General features: G+C 36.8%; 1 protein-coding gene across 1 annotated transcript in view; it reads left to right on the top strand.

Annotated features, from left to right (window-relative positions):
• Positions 1-24,322, top strand: part of LOC127962722 (cadherin-8-like) — an 89,619-nt gene that overhangs the window by 10,555 nt on the left and 54,742 nt on the right. The window contains exon 3 of the mRNA XM_052562382.1: positions 21,437-21,731. Coding sequence (XP_052418342.1) covers positions 21,437-21,731 — 295 coding nt within the window. The remainder of the gene's footprint in view (positions 1-21,436; positions 21,732-24,322) is intronic.

Below are 24,322 nucleotides of genomic sequence, written 5' to 3'. Positions count from 1 at the left end.
GAGGTAGGAGTCAAGTCAGTGAGGAAGAGAACGATTACGCTGGCGGAAAAAAAGTCAGACGCAACCAACTGTACACAAAGACAATTTCATTCACGCTGTCAGGTAATGGCAGCACAGTACTGAATATCCAGTCATCTTTTCTACTCATCTCTGTTCGTTAAATGAAAAGATATCATCTGTACAAAGGCTGCCCACCTTGCTTCTTACAGGCGAGGAAGAAAATCCATACATCGACAAAGCTTTTATAACCATCTTTCTCGGTGGGCCAGATAGTCACATGCCTTTTGAGCCTTGACTGTAACTTCAGAGGCTTTGGTGTATTCTATCTCATTTCTGCTGTTTGATCAAATTTGAGCATACTCAGGTTTGAACGAAACTGTTTAGGTCAAGTATTACGGCCTTATTAACAGAAGAAACCGATCATGGTCTGGCCTTGAACAGAATGGTAGAGATAAACCTAGGCACGTCACATACCTGATGTTACCTTTGTTTGCCAGCAGTTTCTGGGTTTTGGCCATTGGAGAGCTTGTGGAGGTGGTGCATGTAGCTGCTAAATGAAGGCTTTTGGCAGAGAGCCTTGAACTCTGCGTGGACTAATCACTGGAATTAAGCAGTTAACCTTTACTGTGTCGCCTGGGCTCGATCTTTCACTGCTAAAGCGTGTTATATGGCCCTTTCACTTAGTGCTACGAGAGCCTCTGAATCACACCGTGTATACTGTAGTCAACTCGCTATACAAACTGTGACTGAAGGTATCAAGAGCCATTATTTATTTAGTTTGTTCTTATTCATTTCTTTCTCTGCTTACCTTGAGAGGTTGTTGCTGGAATGAGCATTTTGAATGCCTGTACTTGATACACTGCATAGTAGACTTAATCTTGTCAGTGAAACTGCCAACAAATGTGTTTGTTGAAATCTCATTTTTGATAATAAAGAGGCATAGTGATGTTTTTAATTAAATATTTGTCGGAATGAGCTGAATGAAACAGAATGCAACTGGAACTTACTTTAAGACCGAATGGCGCAAATGTATAGGTGAATTTGAGTTAAGTACCAATCACAATATAACTAATGTAATGGATGTGCTATTGCATTAGATTATACCTTCCTAAAAAGTCTTCACTGAAAAAGTACAATAACATTCAAAGATATACATATCTTTTGTGTGTTTTATACATATTTTAATATAAAAAATGTTTGAATATAAAAAAGTCAAGCTTGACCTGTTACAGCCCATCATTGTCTGCCAAAATGTTATTTTCATCTACTTAAATTATATTCAGTTCCTGTCAGAAATGAATGGACTATAATTAATAAGTAGCACTTGACGAAATAGTGATTACATTTTAAGAGCCTTTTTCATTGATTGAAAAAAAAAAAATCCTATATAATATATATATATATATATATATATATATATATATATATATATATATATATATAAAGAACACTGGTTACAGCTCTGCTTTAGTTCAGTAATAATTTTGTTCTTCTTCTCTCTTTTTCTCTCCCTCCAGTTCTGGTGAATTGTAACTGACCATAAGAAAGCCAAATTTGCTCACTTGCTGAGAGACTTGATGCAAGAGCACGTGGTTTAGTTTAAGCTCTGGCAGCTAGGCTAATTTCTCCATCATTTTGGATTGCAATTATTCAATCCTGATTACTTAAACACTTGATTATAATTATTTAAACCTTCTAATTGCTCACTGGTATAGTCATTGTGGGCTGCTAAGTCATCATCCAGTGAGTCAGTGGATGCTTGGCAGGGCTAAGCAGTTCTCTTCTGCAGACGGCACCCTGCGTCAGGGGAACTGCAGGCAGAAGGGCTTATCCCAGGCTCCCTCAACCCATGAAAGCCCAGGAGCCAAACTGGGAGGATAGAGTAATCTTGTCGAGAATGGATGTCGCTATTGTGCTTTTTGATGTGTAGTTGGCGGCGTGGTTAACTGGGAGCAAACGTGGGCAGGCGAGGTGTAGACAATGAGAGCTGGTGGGAGGAAAGGCCTATTTTGAGATTTTTAAGATCAGCCACCATTCACTGCTGCCTTATGCCTGAGCTCCAGAATAACAACAAAATGAGGAAGTAAACCCTCGCTTCCGGTGCTTTCTAGCATTGTGGAACCTCCTGTTGTTGGTATCTGTTGCTGCTTGGCAGCCATTTTGAGAAGAACAAAAAGTAGCCATGGAGAATCGATTGCCCCGGTTGTCTCAGTGACACACCTGCGAGATTGTCTGAGAGCCAGCGAAGTGTGGCACTGACCTTTATTGCAAATGAGCTGTTTTTGTTTAATAATGCAGCTTGAGAGAGTAAGAATAAAAAAAAAGAATAACTCCGAGAGAGAGAAAGCCAAGCCTTGTGTGACACTCTTGTACACGTGAATCAATAATCAGCATTCAAGCATGATGCATTGTTTCATGCCATTGTGATTCTGTGCAAATACATTTAGCCCATCTTTATGCAGCATTATAAAGTCTACACGAACAGTATATTTGCCTTCTTTGATGCGGGTTGTATATGTAGATCAATGCATCTCAACCGGGGGTCGGGACCCACTTGGAGGCCTCAGCAAGCCTTCCAAGATAACTTTAAACAGTGCAAAGATCTATTGCAGAAATGCTAATAAAATAAATAAAACTTAGTGTAGAAACATTTAGTGTAGAAATAATTGTCATTTTATTTATATAAACATTTAATAAGGAAATGAGAAATCAGCAAGTAACATATCGAAATATATATATTTTTTATTAAATTTAATAAAAAGAAGAACTGAAGTGTTTTCTTGTAGACTATTTTAAATAATATGTAACTTTGAAATATATGATTTATTTTATTACAGTGAATTATTTCAAATATTTTAAATTAATACATATTTCACTCTGTCTACCAAGCTCTAAAATATTTTATAAGATTAACATTTTGAACATTTATATATATATATATATATATATATATATATATATATATATATATATATATATATATATATATATATATATATATATATATATATATATATATATATATATATATACACAAATAATAAATACTATATTTAGGGGTCCTTATTAATAATAATTTATAGGGGTCCTATACATAGGTTAAAAAGAGAGATCACCCTGTAAAATATTCAGCCATTAAAATGCCTGAAATGTAACTATTTTTGTGTTGTTATTTATCAACTTAATTATTAGAAACTTATTTTAGTTTTTTTTTAGTTTTTTCTTTTTTTTTACAAAAATTATGAGCATCCTTAAAAACTGAAAACGGCAAAGTTCAAAAAAATAAATACAACTAGGTCTAGGGGCTCATATATTGTGGTGCTTAATTTGGGACCTTGAAGTCAAAAAGGCTGAGAACCACTGATGTAAATTCTGGGCAAATTTGACCATAAAATAGTGTCATAACGCTGCATAGAATCAGTCTGTATGCCATTATACACATATACACACACTCGCTCACACACATATCAGTTGCAAATGACTTTTCTCACATCTTCATCTCGACAATGTCCAAACACGATCCATTCTTGTCCAGATATCCTAAAAAAGCTGATTATATCTAACAAAATGAAGCAAATCCCGTCACAGGCCCTGTTGTAATAGTACAATGTTTTAACATGCTAATGCGCCGGGTGGGTTTGCAGACAACATTTCATCTCATTTCAATTCCTCCTTTCCTCTTCTTGGCATTGAGGGGTTGCATGAAAAATTCAAGCCGTTATAATATGAGATCCAGATGAATCATGAATCCTTAATGGCTATCAGGTCTGTATAGGCCGGCCCCTGGAATTACACTCAAAGAATGATGACCTTCTCTGTACTGGGCCAGATGCCTGTGTCTTTGTGTGTGTGTGTGTATATATATGCTTACACCTGCATGGTACAAAGATGAAGGAAAAAGAGTGGGAATGAGTGGGAAAATTAACTCCACACATATTGGTTTGTGTCTTAAAGTGTATTAGATTGTGCTGATGGAGTGGACATGTATGATGGTGTGAAAAGGAAAGGAAATAAAGAAAATTAAGGAAATGCTCTCTCTCTCTCTCACCTCCTTTATTACTTTGTCAAAAAAGAGAGATGTCTAAATCATTAGTACTGTATTTATAATAACTATTATTTAATGCTTTCTAAGAATCACATTTAATATTGAGCTGCCAGATTGATTGGTTGCAACATGTAACAAAAACGGTTTTCTGCAAGAACACACACACACACACAGGGTGTTGAGACACATTGTGTTATTTCTCCAGATGGTGTATGATTTCCTCAAAGTGCTAGAGAGCTATCGGCATTTTCAAAATGATATTGGATATCTGTTGTGTGTCCTTGCTACAGGAAATTCATATCTGTTCAGAGTGAACATTGACAGCATTTCTTTTTTATTATAGCACGCTCTCAGGCAAAAACAAACACATACGTAAAGCCTGACGTGCAATCACACAGGAACATGAACACATAAGCAGAGACAGACGGTGCACCGGAAATTCTTGGCCAATAACAGATCCGTGATGTCATGCCAAACATTACAGGTGCGCACATTACAAATGCAAGGTCACTGTCGTACTGCCGCTGTGTATTTTTATCCACGTGGAGGAAGCTGAAAACATGTCAGGTGGTTTTTCTCATACTCGCCTAGCTTTATGGCTCAATATTTTCAAGAATCCCGGTACGAAACACACTTAGTCAAAGGGGATGACCAGGCTAGCCAATTGCACTCCTGCGGATCGATGCAATCTCACATTGCCATGTTTAAGCCCATTTGTCTGTGTCTCCAAGATACTTTTAGAAACGTTCCAGGGCATGTTTCTTCAGTTCAAGAAGGCATCCCGGTGTCAGTGTGTTGTTGTGTTTCCTCCAGACTGCAGTGAAATGGTAATGCAAGTTTTGCTTATCACTCGGTAGTGGACATGTGCCGCATCTGCTGCCAGAAATCTATCTCAGAGACAGGCCGCCCATGCACATGCCCTTTTTCTTTTGTTAACGCGTAGTGTTTTCATAAATACAGTGCTGATATCGCGGGTTTGATAATTACTATGCTCCTGCACACGCGGCCTCTTTATTAGTTTCCTGACAATGGGCTGTCTCGTCAGCTACACCGCTACAGGGCCAAGAAAACTTACTCCCCCTGCCTCTCTTGTTCATGACCTGAAATTAATCAGATGCTCGCTGACACCCCCCCTGACATCTGAATATTTGTAATAAAGCTAAGAACACATTATTTAAATTCAATCACATAGATTAGTTAGTACAAAAAAATGTTTTAGTAAGAGCAGACATTTGGTCACATTCACTTGCCATGCATATACACATATTTGTGTGTGTCTGTGTGTCTCTCTCTCTCTCTCTCTCTCTCTCTCTCTCTCTCTCTCTATATATATATATATATATATATATATATATATATATATATATAGGTGAAAACTTTTGAACACGTTGAAGATGGCCAAATTGGTCTTATTTTGTTGAAATATAATTTTTTTTTCTATTTAGTTCTGCCCTTCGTAAGCAACAGAAGATACTTGTATGTTTCCCGGTACACAAATTAAGTACTATTTACCTTGATTTTCAAATTCCAAAAGTTTTCACCCCCAGCTCTTAATGCATCTTGTTTCCTTCTGGAGCATCAGTGAATGTTTGAATATTTTTAAATAGTTGTGTTTGAGTCCCTCAAATGTCCTCAGTCTGAAAAGATGCATCTCAAAATCATAAAGTCACTGCTTGAAAGGGTTCAAATATGCAAAGATGCTGGAAAACTGAAGAATCTGCAGGACCTTAAAGATTTGTCTGAAGAACGCTGCTCAGTTTAACTCTTCAGAACAAACAAGGGACTCATGCACAACCATCACAAAACAGAAAGACAGTCGAGAATCATCAGGTAACAGCACACAGTATTAAGAACCAAGGGTTCCCAAACTTTTGAGTGGGGTTATTTTAATAATTTCAGCATTTTTTTTTGTCTTGTGAACTAAATGTTAATATCTTTTATGTACAATATCTTACTCAGGACAGTACTAAATAAAATATAACATTTATTTAGTATGATCTCTCTTATTTTTTGAAAATTACTCATATTTTCACAGATTCTGCAAGGGGTGCCCAAACTTTCGATCCCCACTGTGTATATATATATATATATATATATATATATATATATATATATATATATATATATATATATATATATATATATATATATATATATATATATATTAGTGCTGTCAAAATTAGCGCGTTAACGCATTCGATTAATTTTAAATATTTAACGCGTTAAAAAAAAATAACGCAATTAACGCGGTTGCAGTTTTTTTATTTCCAGTTGTGGCCTATGTGTGTTCAACGTGCAAAGAAATATGGATAAGACCAAGGAAGGACTTTTAGACGGAAAGTTTCAGTATAAAACTCTGCCGGATTACTCTTCAGTCTGCCACAAGAAACATTAATCTTCATTTAGTCTGCCACAAGAAACAGCAACATTAAAATCATGAACTCAAATGTCATTGTTTAAAAAAAAAAAAAAAAAAAAAATGACTGTAACAGTGCGTAAATCAGACCTTTCTGTACCGCTAACGTTAATAAGCTTAAAGGAAAATAACGAAATAATTGTGTAGCGGAGTATTTTTGTACACAGTGCCGCGAACTGTCAATCACTCCTGTGCGCGTGCATCACTGTCCTCCTCAGCTGCAGCAACTTGCGCTCTCTCTCTTCATCAAGCTTTAAAACAAAAAGGGGACAAAAAGATCATATTGTCTTTGTGCATAGGCTATAGATTAATTCGATAAATGAATATCTAAATTTGTGCCTTGCCGTCTACGGTATTTTTTTAGAACTTAGAAAAAAGATGCTGCAGCCAATGAGCAGCCAGCGGGGGCTGCAGGACGACTCAACCTCCGCAGACAGTTTTTAATGTTTATCAGACAATAAATACTCAAGATTTTGCTTTAGTATAACTCACAACGAGTTTCACACACCTTCTCCGGCCACGTTGAGTTGTTGACACTTAACAGTGGGAAAAGCGACACATGCGCTATTCACTTGTGTAACTTAAGGGTGAATGGGTAATGTAGTTTCTGCTCTGGGTGGGATGAATTAGGAAGCTTGCATTGTGAAGGGCGCTCTGAAAATCGGCAGTGCAGGTAAAAGATTAAAACCTCTATTAAAACAGATGTCCAAATGAGCGTACCGGTACGCTAAAAGCACGTTCTGGGCGCACGGAGAGGTGGCGGTACGCTCAAGAGCTATATTTGGAAGTGGCTGTACTGAGTACCTGTGCTTACTGGCCCACTTAAAGCACTGGCAATGACTATACTTTGGAATTTTTTTGCAGTCCACTTAGAATTCAACATGGAAATCATTTTTGTTTTTTATTGGCATTGATTGTTTTGAAATTCAAATGGTACTTACATGCCTGTGTTTTTATTTCTGTAATAAATATGGCTTTCAAGCCAACAGTAAATTTGGAGGATATTGATGGTTTATTGCAGGTATGTTGTTTACATGAGAAAATCTGTGTTACAAGTTAAACAAAAATTCCAATAAACAATCATATTTTGAATTTAAATAGTTTCTTTGTCTTGAGTTTACATTAATTATTTACATTTTACATTTACATATCCAAAAAGTTTCAGTCTTTTAATTGCGATTAATCGCGATTAATCGCGATTAATTTTAAAAAAATTGTGCGATTAATTAGTTAATTTTTTTTTAATCGATTGACAGCACTAATATATATATATATATATATATATATATATATATATATATATATATATATATATATATATATATATATATATATATATATATATAACATTAAAGAATCTTACTGACCTCAAACGTTTTAGTTAAAAAAATAAAATTAAATAAATACTGTAATTGTTTTATTGTGGATTAATACAAATGATCTGCATGATATTTGTATCTAAGCCTCTATTAAAATGTATTTATGGTGTCTGACTTCCTGTGGGCACAAGCTCCAATTAATCCAGAGGTATAAACTTTTGAAAACAGAAAATATATTAATGTACCTCTTGAATCCATCCAAAAGTGTATAAGAACTTAACATACGTGATATTAATGCATGAGATACATTAATGTCATTTATAATAATAATAATGATAATAATAATAATAATAATAATGTTTCGTTTATATAGCATTTTCCCGAGCTCAAGGATGCTGTACAAGAGCAGTAACACAATAGACATTTTGCATTCACACAGGAACAGGAATTTATGAATTTGTATGCCTTGTTCATGCGTTATGAAGAACTAAAGTAGCCCTGAATGTCCAGGCTTGTTTTCAGACATTTTCAGTTTTTACCAAGAAAAGTTTTATTCATTTATTTCCCTACATAAAATGTGAAATATTTCTTAGCGGAATGTAAAACTCTTTTGTTAGATGAATGAAAGAGAGGCATTTTTGTTTAGAATCATTTGTGTTTGCATTGAATTATGTTTTTCTCTTGCCCTTTGTGTCATTATGTGACACGACTGCAGCATCACTCTATCTGTCCTTGCCTAGGCTTGAATCCGTAATAAGCCTATCAGGTGAATATGATGGCAAAATGACAAGGAGGAAAAGGAGATTACACAATTGATGCTAAGGCTGTTGGAAGGGCCTGTACACATGTTATTGAATTTTTTTGGGATCCCTTGCCAGTAGTTTTGTCCTTGTCAATACAGATCACACTCTGTAGGTCACACTCTGGGGAATAGGTCACTGAGGTTTGATCTGAAAGAATCGGGCTAGGAAAGCAGAGAGCGAGAGAATTTCAGTCACATTATTTTACTGCTCCCCTCATTATATTATATAGCCGCTCTTTATAATGGAATGCTGACTTTTATTTTATCATATTTGTGAGTGGCAGCAGTGCTCGGTGATAAGGGCACATCCTGTGTGCGGGAGTGCAATCTGGACCTACAGCGGGTGGATGGAAGGCGATGGGAACTAACTACTTACGAGTGAGAGGGGCTGGGTTGGATGTGTCTGTTAGGGAACATAATTACTACTAATGACCATTAGGAGTTCAGTTTTCACCCTCCAGGGATTGGTGAAAGGGCTTTCGCCTTATCAGTTGATTAGTGCAAATCGTGGAGGCCGGATCCAGCATGTTAAGTAAACGGGACTGAGAAGTGTAGCATAATCTGGGAAAGACTAATGGAGCAGCGCAGAGTTCATCCTGAGCTAATGTTAGCCGCATATACGGAACCACTTACAGAAATCAGATAATAATATCCAGAATTGAACCACCTTCCCATCCAGCCCCAAACACCACACACATCCCTTTCCTCATGCTGCTTTTCTCACTAGTCTTGTTTATTTGCATATGTAAATAAACCCTACGTATGGATCTTTCCTCTTGGATTTGGCCTCTTGCGAAGGAAATTGCAGCCAAGGCAATTAGTTGTTGACGGAGCAGTATCGCTGAAATGATCGCATGAGGTGCAAGCAGGGCCACGTTTGATGTGTTCAGATTAATCCATAATTGGACAAGGGCTGGGAGGGATAAGACCATGTCATACACGCCTGGACATGTCCTCGCGCCTCTGGTATGCTAATGGCGTAGGTTTAGCATAAACCATGTAATCGTGTTTACTGGGTAAACTCACATTCAATTTCAGGCCAAGCGGAATGATGGAGATTGAGAGATGAAAGTGGGTGGATGATGAATAATCTTGAACGTCACATGCACCGCAGGTAACTTATGAGACCTTTATTGATGATTCAATATTTGTACTCATTAATGCTCATTTATGATTTATTACTCCTTAAAAAAAAGACATAAGTCAATAATCAGCGATTGCCATATAAACCGATCTGTGAGATCCTGTTGAACAAACACTGTATATTAGTCGAGAGTCCTCGTTAAACAAATGTCTCAGATTGGCTCATAGATATACACAAAGCCCGTAATTATTCATGGAAAAGACAAATTGAAGCAGACCCATATGATGATGCATCTCCTGCTGTACATGTGCGAATAATAAACCAGCAGATGTATTGTAAATATGTAGCCTTGTACTGAATGAAAAGACAGCAGGCGGTTTATTGCACTACATCTTTATGTCTGTGCTCTCAACCATGCGTTGGATACAAACATGCCAGAAAATGGTAAAATGAATGCCTCCGTAGTACTTCAGATATGTCGGGAGTGCTATTTGGAATTAGTCTTTTGGAATGCAGCCTCATCATTATCAAGTAATACAGACGGTGTTTTGAGTTATGAGGTTATCTGTACAGATCCTTCAACATGTACATGACATTACATTCCTCACTGACTTTGCCCCTTCTGGACTCATGTGGATCATGCTCGAATCAGGAATGGAAAGCATTAAGAAATGAAACACAACCTGGGTGTGGTATAAATATTATAACCTCTTGTTTTAAATTGGATCTGAGAAAGTAAGGGAATAGTTCAACCAAAAATGTCCAGAACAGTTTCTCACCTTCAGACCATCCAAGATGTCAATGAGTTTGTTTGTTTGTTTGTTCATCAGAACAGATTTAGAGAAATTTAGCATCATATCACTTGCCCACCAAAGGATTCTCAGCAGTGAATGGGTACTGTACAAAAAAAAAAAAAAAAAAAAAAAAAAAAAAAAAAACACCCTCCCCAATAATCTACAAGTAACTTAATTTAATGTCTTTTAAATGAGAACCTGCATGTTTGTAATAAACAAATTCATCATTCAAGCATTTTAACTCTAAACCATTGCTTCTAGCCAAAATTTGAGGGAATAATCCAATAAAAAATGTGTCCTCCAGTGGCCCCTGTGGTCATCTTTCAGGGTATGGGTTAGTGTTAATTATTTAGCTTTTTTATCAGCTGTTTATTCTTTCAATCCAAAAGTACCAATTCATTTATGGGGATATTTCACTCAAATGAATATAATGCCTGATTTACTCACCCTTATGCCTCAAGAAAAAGTCATAAGTAAGGATGAGTCAATGATACCAGGATTTCCGTTATGAGCAGAAGTATTCCGTTATATGAGTCTACGTCTCTCTGTCCTGTAGATCTCTACCCCCTACAAATGGCCCTCGCTGATCTCATTTGGAATCCCAACCTTACTATGTGATATTTCCTTTGAGACAGTCTCAAGTAAAAAAATATTTCCTCAGAATATGAATTGCCCTCTTTCTCTCTCTCCTCAATTTTTCTTTTTTTATCTTCCTGAGTTGGAAAGTCCCCCAAATGTAGAAAGAAAATAAGAGGGGAAAAAAGAGATGGAAAAAGAAATAAAAGTTGTGTTGCAGCATGTTTTCCTGTGCAGTGGATTCCCTTTAAGGGATTTCATTTTTCTTCATCTCCCTGGGACCACAGGACCTTTAAACAGAGCCACGCGCTGAAAGAAGAACACAATTATAATTCCGATAGTCTTGTACAGTAAATGTAAACAGATAGCAAACTGCCTCTCTGCCCTCCTCTGTCTCCCAAAAGGCAAGTAATGAGGTAGAATAGATGTAATCGTCTTGAGCAGCGCCTTTTACCTCAGTGCTTCTTTTTTTCCAAAATTGAAAAGTATTGGCTGGTCTACGACTGCGAGGCAGAGAGATGGACTTAAAAAATTTATGGGAGCCCTGAGATTTCACCAAAAGCATTAAAGTGATTTGTAAACAGTATGATATACTGTATGACTGCTTAGAAATGGTGGTGCCATTTTCTTTCTTTCATCCCAACAAAGGGGGGATATCTTCATTTGCATACAATGGAGCTGTGTTTTAGTGTCAGCTTAATTTTAGGGTGTTATTTTTATTATTATTATTACTATTTTTTTTTTTTTTTTAATGCCAGGCTCGAAGGGAAAGATAGACAAACACAGTCCCCCCTCATACCTGTACAAGATCAAAATGGTGGCAAACTTTGATTTGACATCTTGTGTTGAATTAGCAAATCTGGAATTCTGGAATTTCTATTTTTTATTTTAAATTTTATTTTTATTTATTTATTTTCACAGAAAATCTTGAGTTGCATATTGTCTTGGAGGCAACATTTGCCATTTTGTGTGTGCTTTACACAGCATCTAGTGAACAGAATCACTTGTGATGTGCTTCTAGTACTATTTTAGGCTGCAATTTTAAATGCATTATTGATCTTCTGCATTATTAATAGCATACAGTATTGAGATTTTTGCTCCTTCACCTCATTTCTCTCACAGACTGGCTTGCAACTTCAAAATGCAATTTTGCAATTGCAAAATGCAAAAAGTAGGACTTGAGTCCTTTTTGTACAAGCTCTTGCACTGATGTATATCTCAATGGTTTGGCATCAGACTTTTGCATTAACAGATTGTGCTTTTCCCTACTTTTTTTCCAGGTCTTATTTTGTGTTGCATTAAAAATTCATTTTAAAGTCATCATGAATTCAAAACTTTTTTCTTTTTTTTTCTTTTTTTTTTCATGAAATATAGTTATACTTAAATCAAAATCACTGTCTCTCCCTTGCAATCACATCTCTTCTCTGACACTGATGACGTGTGCATTGGCGCGAGGGCTAGACAGTAATTTCTCTTCTCCAGAAACCTGTCACTCACATGACATCGCAGCAATTATGAAATGACAACGATCGAATCAACTCTCGATGGACAAAATCAAGTCTCATCCTGCATTTTTCCTCATTGGAGATCTTGTTCATTCAGATATACATCATAATAGGGAAGAAAAGATGGTTGCATTTACTGTTTCATTCCAAATTTAATGGATACTCAACACAAGTACCTGTCCTACAGAGCCTTGCACTCACTCCCTGTATTTTTTTTCTTTGCATGACATGCCATAGATGTCTTGACTGACAGCTCATAGAGTCAACACCTTCAACTTCATAGATTGCACAATGTCTGTGCATCACTAAGCAAGTGGAGGATTGCAAGATGGCGAGAGAGAAAAGTAAGCCCACCCCCCCACCCAAAGTAAAAAAAAAAAAGCTAGTTGTGCATTCAGAATCCTTGCCCGAGGACACATTTTACGGCATCAGTGTCACAACAGACGGATGACTTGCTACAGAGTGTCTTCCCAATTTTTTTAGACAGTGAAGACAGACTCTGCTTGTGACTTCCCTTCACGGCTCCCTCGCTAATTTACGTTCGGTGGGGGTGGGCCATCTGGGATCATCACATTTACTGCTTGCCCAGGCTGGCCCCCACTAAATGACTTACTCCATGAGATTGAATGCGTATGCTAAAGGTCAGAGTAGTAGATCATGATTCCATATGGATAGAGAAATAAATTCTGGAACTTAAGTTAATGGATAAACTTGCTGCCCCAAGGAGTGCTTACAATGTTCTGTTTAAGCCACATTTAGATTTCTGGTTTAAGTCTATGAGGAGATGCCTGTAGATAACTTGCACTTACACATTTTACTAGGCTTGTATGTGTATGTGTGTGTGTGTGTGTGTGTGTGGTCTAGGAGCAAACTCCACTCTTCATGCAAAGCACAGATGAACTTCTGTACATGTCATTCCAAGTGACCTGTTCATGCTTCATAGATGTCCAAGATTATCCCCAACACTTTTCTGAAAGTATAATGTGTTCTAACATTTGCCCTTGCACTTTTGCTCCATAATTTCCGTTTAAGCAAACGAAAGTGAAATTTCTTCTAATGATACGTTTAATAATTTTAAATGCTTGAACATGCTTCACAAAATTACAAATGAAATGTTAGTCGAAGTTCATCAATACTAATCTTACTGCTGACAGCCCATTTGATTTTATTTTTTTCTTTATTATTATTATTATTATTATTATTATTATTATTATTATTATTATTATTATTATTATTATATTTTTATTTTTATTTTTTCCCTTGTTGTTCAGTTGACATCCATTTTGCTTCAGTACATGTCACTTGTTTTGTGTTGCTGGGAAAAAGATTATAGGTTTGAGACCACTCGAATGGCAAGGTGGTTTGAGGACCATTTATTGACCCATTTTTTCAAGATGGCTATAAGAGCTTTTCTAAACTATATTAATAAGGCTTGGTGACTGTGAATATAAGTGTGCTGGGTTACAGTGACACGAATCAAAAAACATCACAGTATGAGTGACACAATCAAAGTGAACGGATGCAGAGGGGAATTTGATGACATCATGTTTTTCTGTAATTAAATATTTGTGGAAAACTGCATGTTATGATTTTTCTATTCCAAAAGAGAACCGAGACGAAAAGAGAAAAACAACTAAATAAATAAATAAGGAGAAAAATATGAAAAATATAATCTTTCCTTGGGTACATTATTTTATTTTTATTATTTTTATTTTATTTATTTATTTACTTTTTGTGTGAGAGGACAAATGATGAGGAATAGGGCGCGTGAGAAAAAGGTCTCATGATATCGCTCATTTGCATTATTTCATCTTTTCACAGCCTGACAGTAGATCAGTGCCATAGAAGTGCCTGTACAAAGTTCTTTGTAATTTATTTTTCAGGGCTATTACTCTCTCTCTCTCTCACTTTCTTAGCTGCTTTTCTGTGTTCTCAGGTCACCGGATTAGTGTCCTGGTTCTGTGGATGGAAGCATTTTTCCTCATGTTGTGACTAAATTGTTATTGGGACCTGTAAGAGCACAGGCAGGAGCAGAGGGCAAAAGTGAGACTGATGAGTGTTTGGGCACTTTCATCGAGACCCCTTCGCGTCTGGCAAGCACAAAAGCAGGCGAGTGTGACAGCCGGCATCCATCTCCCAGTCTGGGTTGACGGGAAGGGGGCATGCATACAGGGACACCCCCTACCGTCCTATTTCCAGTTGGCCTCTATTGGCAAGAAGGGCCCCATGTGTTCAAGTGGCCTTCAAGGTTAAGGCTTTTGATAAGAGCAGGGATTTTCTATACTGTTATATGCTAATTTTATCACTCTGTCATCTATCTATCTATCTATCTATCTGAAGAGTTAGAGATTGTCTTTCTTTTGATGTTTGTTTAACATGAATGACAGAAAACAGAAACTGTGTGTTACCATTTAAGGTCTATAAAGCTACAAAGATTACCCTGTTCAATTTACCCTCTTTATAGTCCATACTTGGAAGCTAAGACATTTTTGACCAAGCTGGCTTCATTGAAGAGAGGTTTCACATTATTACAAGCACAGTCAAGTTCAAATCAGGAACCTTTCTTGATGAATTTATAGAAGCAACAAAGATTCGGATCCACCCTGCTGTTTTATTCCTGACATCGGGAGTTTTTAAATGGTCAGACTGAGTTGTGTTCATGGTGCTTGGTCTAAAAGCAGGACAGCATTGAATGTTCCTCACAGTGGTGAGTGGATGACACATTGTTAGAGCGTTCAGTCAGAGCAGCCCATTCACCAATGCCGCTAATCTCACTATGCGTGTGTTCTGATGTAAATTGCAGGTAAGGGGGAAATGTCTCCATCGGTTGATGTGCCTGCAGGGGTGCGTGAAATCTCTGTTGACGTTACTGATGGGCATTTCAGACAGAGAATAAAAATAGATGCGTAATTCGACCATGTTCATTTTGAAGGGTCCATTTTGATATGTTTTGATGTCTTCCCTCCATCAACAAGCACTTTATTTTGTCAGCAGGTGCAGCTGAACTTCCATGAAATTGCAGTTGTTACGTTAAGGAATTGTCTCTACACAATTGATGTTAAACCGTCTCTTTATTTCTGCTTGGTTTTAATACATTTGAGGTCATACCAATTTTCTGTTTAAAAATAATGATGGGTTCAAAAGTAATTCAAAAGACCGAGAAGACCTCTATATTTATCTTCCCAAAGAAAAAAAGATGAAAGTAAAATAAATATCTGCTGTGGGAATTTATTTGTTGGGTAAACTGTTCATTTTGCCCTTGGCACACAGTTAAAAAAGAAATGCTAGAAGTAAGGGTGCTAAAACAGTGCAGCAAAACAATGATGTTGTGGGACCTGTGAAATTTGTAAAATGCTTTCATCACTCAGTATGGCTTTCATGAAATGTACAGTACACCTTAAGGGGGAAACAAGAAAGGATGCTCACCCTTTGTATTCCTGTGAATGAAACCCTACCCCTTAACTCTTGCCTGCTGGTTTTCTAATCTGCAGACTTCGGAGCCATATAGTCACTTATAAGCACATGTGCACATGCACATGCACACAAACAGACACACACACACACACACACATTCAGTTTGCATGCAGTCTACAGTCTGTGAGACAAAGGAACTGCTTGTTGCCGCGTCTACTCTGCCGTGATGTGACATGTTAAAACAGAGTTCTCTGTAATTCCACATTAGAACAGACAGCGAGCATAGATAGTGCTGCCTGAGCACTGAACCCCCCTCTGTCCCTGAAGCATTTGTGGGGACAGCCAATAGACACTTCAAAGAAAAGAACATGATAATTGCAGCCCCTATCAGTCCATTGGTCTCTGCCAAGGAGAGATGGATGAGTTATTTGCATGTCTAATGGAACTGTATAATACCTTCATGGCCTTAGGGAACCACTTGGAAATAAAAATGAACATGACAAAGTTTAATATCATTTTCAGTTCAGTTTGATAAAGATTAAAGACATATACATGTATCCGCTTTCTAGGCATCGTGACTTCATGTTTTACTGCGGAAGCCGACAAGCACCCTTGTTGTGAACAGAAGCCGATAAGTCCATCTTAGCAAATCAGAGTGCTGTTTTCAGGTCAGGTGACAAGACTGCTTTCATTTTGAAAAGACACACTAGCTGAGAGTAGTTTCGTCAAAGCTGACTTAAAGCGATCGAGGATGGAACATTTTGATGAACCCGTCACATCTGCTTCGTGGAATAAAGGAAAAATATAAGTTGAAACTTTTTTTTCCACGGAACCTTGCAAAAGCAGCACGTTACATTGGGGAGTGTATATATATATAAGTGTACTGTGCATAGTTATTATGTATATATAAATGCACACACATGCATGCATATATTTAAGAAAAATGTTAAGTTTATATATTAAATATTCTAATTCTCTCTTTTAATATTAGAAATTGTAATATTTCTAATATATTAAACAGTCTTTATATATACATAATAAATATACACAGTTCAAACACATATATTATGTACACATAAAAACTTTTGTTTTGGATGTGATTAATCGTTGCCCAGCACTCACACACATATAAATCAAAAATACCATTGTCTATTTTAATTTATTTTAAAATGACGTTTATTCATGTGATGGCAGAGCAGAGCTATTTTCGACAGTCATTAATCGTCTTCAATGTCATATTATCCGTCAGAAATCATTCTCATATGCTGATTTTGATCAAACATTAATTTATTTTTTAAGAAAGAAAGAAAAGAACATCTTATTGACCCCTAACTTTTAAATGGTATAGTTTTATAGTTGAGATTTTATTTTTCCATATTTAACTTATTTCATATTATTATTATTTGTTCCCATGTTAGTGGTTTCTAGATTGAAAGCTTGTTGTGTATCTAATAAGATTTTAGCACACCAGAAGTTTAGAGTCACAGCCAGTCTTAAACTGGACCAGTCCCGGCCCAGACCTGACGTGTTGCTTGTGGTGGTGTTACTTGTGTGAAATCAATGCATGTTTTAACAGGAGAATTGGTAATCACATCATGTAGCAGCCCACAGTCCATTCAGCCACTCAGTAAATAAAGCACCAGGTTAAAAAAAAAAAAAACAAAAAAAAAAAAAAAAAAACACTATTCTAAAATATGAAATTAGATTCTCAGTCTGTATTATCTGGCCACAGATAAAGCTCTTTTGTAGCAGTGTTTTGTATCTGAATATGTAGTTGGGTCTGCTTCATGAAAATCTATCTGTTTTTGATTTGATTACATTTGCTTTGTATAGCAATAACAATTGCTCTGTTTGGTTCCTTCTCAGCACAGTAGGAATAAACCAGGAGCACAGGAAGGCTAATCATGTACCTGGGAAGGTTACTGAGAAAGCCACTCCATTCAAGGCACCGTGTGATATTCATTAGTCAAGCATGCATCACATGCTTATTCTTGTTGTTTTTCATTAGGGCATTTATTATTTTCTCTGAAGGTAGGAATCCTGTTTTATTGAATACATGCAGTGTCAAATATAGGGTGAGCTGGTAAAAATAACAATCATTACTTTTATATATAGCCTATTCATTTTATCACATACACTATTCAATTGCACATTCTGTTTGGGGGAATCTCTTAAAGACAACATGTAAACAATATTTATTAGTAAGGGAGTGAAGGTGACATCCCATTTAATAAAACAATTCTCAGTGGGTACTGCAAGAATTTAACAATAGGCTTATCAGGCGGCATGCAATCTTCTTCTCATGAAGAAAGTATTTATATTTAGACACATTCATTATGCAAATATACACATAGCTTATTTTCCATAAAGCCCATTTTCAATATCTGAAACATAATTATTTATATATGAGAGTCAGTGTGTGTGTATGTGTGTCTGTGTCTATATATATATATATATATATATATATATATATATATATATATATATATATATATATATATATATATATATATATATATATATATATATATATATATATATATATATATAATATGTATAATATGTATGTATGTATGTATGTATAGAAGCACTTGCTTACATATAAAATAATGCTAAACAAAGAGACTGATTGCAAACAAAATACTGTTTTTGAATAATACAACATTTTATTTATTTATTTATTTATTTTTATTTTTTGCAGTTATTAGTAGTTTCAGTTGGAAATTACACAGCAGATGGTGAAAGTAGAGAGTTTTGAAATAATAGGGGAAGAGGGAAATGAATATTGGATGTGACACACAGCCAAATCTGAACCTACATCTCCCACATGAGCACCACATGCCAACCACAATGGCTACAACTTCATCTAGATGAGCAAAAAATGAAAAGATAGCATAGTATGAAAGCCGTGTTAACAATGTTTTGCCAATATAGCATTTGACATGAATTATAGTGATGCTTCTGATGATGAGGAGGAGAACTAAGTTAATTTCATTAGTGGCTGTTCAAATATAAATGGCATTGCTTCTTAAAAGCCTCCATTACAGGAATTTGCTCTTGCAACATGCCTGATCACCATGGAACCTTTCAGCAGGCACCGTGCAGAAACTACGGTGACCTTGAAGGCCTGCAGTAGCACATGGTCCAATTCACTTAGTCCAATCAGAGCCCTATTCTTATACAATGCTTAATTGACCATTGAGACGGTCCTTGGGTTGGGGCTCCGCTGACATTTTTGAAACGTGTGACACAACATCTCTGTAGGTGATCTTCTCTTCTCTACTCACGTCCTCTCTGCCACTTGCCCTGACATGAGGCAAAATCATTAATTTGCAATGTCGGGCTTAACGTGCGCTTTAGTGTGCAGTCGGCAGGCGTAGAGGGATGGAGGGGTCCTCATTACGGAGCCGCTGATTGTTCCTCAGGCTACTATAAAGGTTCATCTCTAGCAGCCACTGACATATTTTCTCCTGGACTGACAATAAAAGCTATACTCAACAGCAGTGGTACAGAGAGAGTCGGGTGTAAAAACCCACTGTTGTTCCTGTTCAGCTCCAGTCAGGCAGCTCTGAATGCTAATCCACACCAGTGTGCCGGCAGATTTACGACTGCCTGGGATTTTACATTTCCCAATGTTGCCGTTACTCTTTAGCTCTCTGTTTCTCAGTGTCTTGTACTTGTTTTTAATCAAATGTATAATTAAAATAACTTAACATTGTGATTTTTGTTGTTTTCCTTGACCTTCTTTATCCTTTGTACCTTCTTTCGAGTGATCATATACTTGTTCCTTATTTGACAGTATTGAAACAAAATGTTGAAAAAATAAATAAAAAGTAAAAAATGAACAACTACCAGACCTCTTTCCATTATGTGTGTTAAGAGAGTTGGGGAAATGCGGATGCTGTCAGATGTTAGAGCTCTGGAGTTGCCCTGGCAACCCAGATAATGACAGACTGCCTCCCTTCCGCAGCCGCACTTTCAGTCGATTGTTTGCACATTGAGATTAAGCGATCACTCGTCAGAATGAGACTGGTGTGAGCACAAGCTTGAAATGTTGTCTGTACACATAGGGCATAGGGATGAACAAACGGAGGAAGTGGAGTTTTGCAGCTGTGACATTTTGTTCATATATGGTATTGTATTGTATTATAATACATGCTATTGCTGGTTTTCTCGAATACATGAGAATCTCAGGAACGAGAAAAAAAAGTTTTCCATCAGAAAAAGCACATCATTAATTTTGGCTCATTTAGGGGTTTTCGTAGCGAGAAGACTGTTGTGAAGCTGATGTGTTAATGAGATAGATCTTTCATGTGGAATGATAGGACAATTAGGAGAACAAAAGTGCAAGGTGTGACAATTTAAGTGTGTGTGCTTTGTCAGTGTCTGGAAACGGCACCTCTGAGACAACATATGCATAAGACCATAGTTATAAAGCAATTGCTTTTTTTTGAAGTCCGCATTTCAAAGCTCACGCTGTCCTTGTTACTGCAGTCTCAAGTGTACTCGCGCCAGGCTGTATATATTACCGCCTCAAGAAATGGAACTGAAGTCGTTGTACATGATATAGCTACCGAACTGATTGGAGTTTTTAATGCCATTTCAGAAATGTTCAGAAAAAGCCATATTATTATTATTTTGCATTAATATTATCCAAATTATTAATACAACTAATAATAATGATAATATATTTTTTTAAACAGTTCTGCATAACCATATTCCACATCCCTAATTATACAAAATACCTAAACTTAATAACTGCCTTTCTAACTATTAATAAAATTAGTAATATATTGAGGTAATGGTTTGTTAATGGTGATAATTGGACATTAAAATAAGGTGTGACCAAATAGATAGATAGATAGATAGATAGATAGATAGATAGATAGATAGATAGATGGATAGATGGATAGATAGATCTGAGAGAGAGGGCTTAGCTGTTTTGGGCCTCTTTCTATTTTGTTTGGCAGATGTCTATTTTCCCCTTTCAGAAGCAGTCAAGGGTAGTCTTGGCCTTTATTTATTTTCTTTCTCTTTGCTTTTCTTTTTTTTTTTTTTCACACACAACCCAATTGCCTTCTCGTTCTGGAGCTGTGGCCTGGTGACTGGTTTCAAGTTGGTAACAGGAACCCTGAGGCAGGTGTGAGCAGAACGCTTTGACCTCCACCCTCTACTAGCGATGTATGAAGAGGTGAATGACAGATAGATGGGATACACAACCCAAACATTACCTTGAAATCCAGGACTTAGCCTGCCCTTTTCCCCTTTTTTGTCTGTGAGATTGAACAATTCAGCCCTTACAGTAAAACGCTTGAATTTTGAAGAGACTATGCAGCTCTGCACTTGTCTGTGGGCTTTAATTCTTTTACGTGATTGGTTGCCGATAGGTCCAGTGTGGACGCCACTAATCTGGTCATGCTCGAGTTGTCTCAGCTGCAACTGGAAGTAGCCTCAATCCCCCTTCTCTGTTTCTCTTTTTAGCTCCATACGGATTTGGACGTGGGGACTAAGAACATCAAGTATGTGCTGGCAGGGGAAGGGGCGGGTACCATCTTCGCAATCAACGAGAGGACGGGGGACATTCACGCCATGAAAAGGCTAGACAGGGAGGAGAAGGCCGAGTACACGCTCACGGCACAGGTCATCGACAGAGACACCGACCAACCTCTGGAACCGCCGTCAGAGTTCATCATCAAAGTGCAAGACATCAATGACAACCCCCCACAGTTCATTGAGGGGCCTTACAAAGGTTCAGTGCCAGAGATGTCCCAAGTGGGTGAGTGATCTCCTTTCATCATCTCCGGTTGTCTCAGCTGAATAATGACACGAGGCAGACAAAAGCTCTGACAAAATACACAAGTAATAGAGATCTAAGAATAGACAAAGACATAGGAGGTGACATGAATTTCTCATTAGTATGTCTGGAGAATGATGCAACAATGCACAACATGCATAGTGGTGTCCATAGTCATGTTGTAACCCCAGAATCCAATGGACATAGTTCAGCATTAAAGCATGATGGGGGTCTGCACTGAGATTGTCCATCCAGTATGACCATAAAAAAAAAAAAAAAAGCTTTTTGTTTTTCAAGTCACGTAATGTATTCATAAGTTCTCGAGCATTTGTAGCCATGCATTTTAATGCATGTCTCCTTAAAACTTGCTTTAAATAGAGCTCATAGTTAGTCTACAAAGCCTGCTTGACATTTCCCCGTACAATCCTGAGCCTGACCTTGAGATGGATTTTGAATACGAGTTAGTGGGTGAAGGGAATCTCATAATAGTGCCACTTAAGGGATTCATTGTAACCCTCATGACATTCTAAAAGCCCTGTTGTGCTCCAGTGTAGTGAAATTCCCCTTTTTTAAGGAAAGTGTAAAGGAATCTGTTGTGTATTTTCAACTCTTGTGCCGGGGAATAGCTGTTTGAAATGTCTAATCTCATCACTTGTTTTGTTTTTGCCGTTGATGGTTTATACACAACATGAAATAATGTAATGCAGAGAGGATAACTATATTCATTAATATAGATTAAAGATGAGAGTACTCTGAGTTACAGGAAGTGCCATTAATAAAATGATGGATGTCGATTTGAGCAATAAAACAGCATTAAATCTCTCCCGTGCTTCAAGTGTTTTTCAACTCCTGACCCAAGGCTCACTTTTGAAGTGTAGAATGCAGTTAGGGGAATAGTGCTCTTCTCCAGGTACATTACAACCCAGTCATGTGTAACACAGAGCTTCCTTGTTTCCTTTAAAACCTTGGCTTCTTCACATGGGCATTTTCTCCTCAGCGTTTGTTCTTTGTCATATTTTTTGTGCACTTAGAGCATACAGAATTGGAGCTGTATGTGAAAGTCTTTCTTCTGCTTTCAGACTGATGCACTAAATTGAAATCCTCAGTGTAGTTTTCCGTGGGGTTTGACAGTGAAGTGTGGGATACAGCAGACGGTGGGGGTGATGAACACAGTGGTGGAGGAGGGCAGGAAGGGGGATATTGCAAAAGATGCCTGAAGTTGACTTCTTTCACGATTGTTCTTTCCTTTTGTCACTGCTGATCAATTAAACATTAGCTGATGTTCTCTTGTTTGCTTGAAAGACATTCTCAGTGACTTGTTTTGGTCTTATAAAGTATTTATGTTGTGGGAGACACTCATAGAGGGAATCAAAAGCTCTTTGGCTGGGAGAGAAAAACAACAAACAGACAAATGAGGAAGCCTCTTTTATTTCCCGTCTCATGTACACAAATCACAGAAGTTTACCTCTCATGCTGATGTCGCATGTTTTGTTTTCTAATAATGGCCTGAAAATAAGTTTTGTGAGAAAGTTGTGAAGAAGTAGAGAAACCAAACCAATTGGTATTCATTTATTTGCGTTGTAGATCACAGCTGGCTGTTGATGATGGAATTAGTTAGTATAGGTATATAAACAGCTAGTTTATTACTTTGGTTAGCACCACAGACATTATTGTCAAAAATGTAGTAAATTTCGATGCATACCAAGTCTGAATATTTGGGTTCATGGCTCAATGCTCATTTTTCACAGTATCAATACACCTTTTCCAGTTTTTTTGCTTTCGTTTCTGTCTGACAGTGAGTTTGACATACAAAGTAGTGTGTGGCATTGTGATCATTTACACACGTACAGCTGTGAACTCTATATCTGGATGTGCTGTAAGTTCAGTGTGCATTTGGGAATGCATCGTGCGTGATTTATATGTTTTTCAAGTTCACATCATTTTCAACGTTTTACTAGATTTTTAATGAGAAGCTCTTGTAAACCTGTTATCACAGAAACTTAAAATGTTTCCACCAAAATAAAAGCTTGGCGGTTTAAAGGGAAAGTTCACCCTCAAAAAAAGAAAAAAAAAAGACAATTCTCTCATTAATTTCTCACCCTCATCTCGTTACAAACTCGTATGACCTCTCTCCATCCTCGGAACACAAGTAGTGATATTTTTGTTGAATTCCAGTGCTTTCTGACCCTAGAGAGCAATGCAACTGAAATGTCCCAGACCCAGAAACATAGTAAGGACATCTGTAAAATAGTCATGTGACATCAGTGCTTCAGCTATAATTTTATGAAGCTACAAAGACCTTACGGATGTGGAACAACATGAGGGTGAGTAATTAATGACAGAATTTTCATTTTTGGATTAAGTAACCTTTTAAGTCTTGCGTGTAAAGAAAAAAAAAAGTATATAAAAAATTGGTTTGTAATATTACTTATGTAAAGTAAAATAATTATAATTATGAAATATTATTTTAAGTGCAGTTGTATTAAAGTAGTGATGTATTTAAGTGTTAAAATTTGACTAGTATGTAATAGTGACTTAATTGTATAACAATAATAATAATAAACCCATTTGAA

This window comes from Carassius gibelio, chromosome B7 (assembly GCF_023724105.1).
Source record: "Carassius gibelio isolate Cgi1373 ecotype wild population from Czech Republic chromosome B7, carGib1.2-hapl.c, whole genome shotgun sequence".
Lineage (NCBI taxonomy): Eukaryota > Metazoa > Chordata > Actinopteri > Cypriniformes > Cyprinidae > Carassius > Carassius gibelio.
Note: the sequence above shows the minus strand (reverse complement) of the source record. Positions and strands in the feature narration are given on the sequence as shown.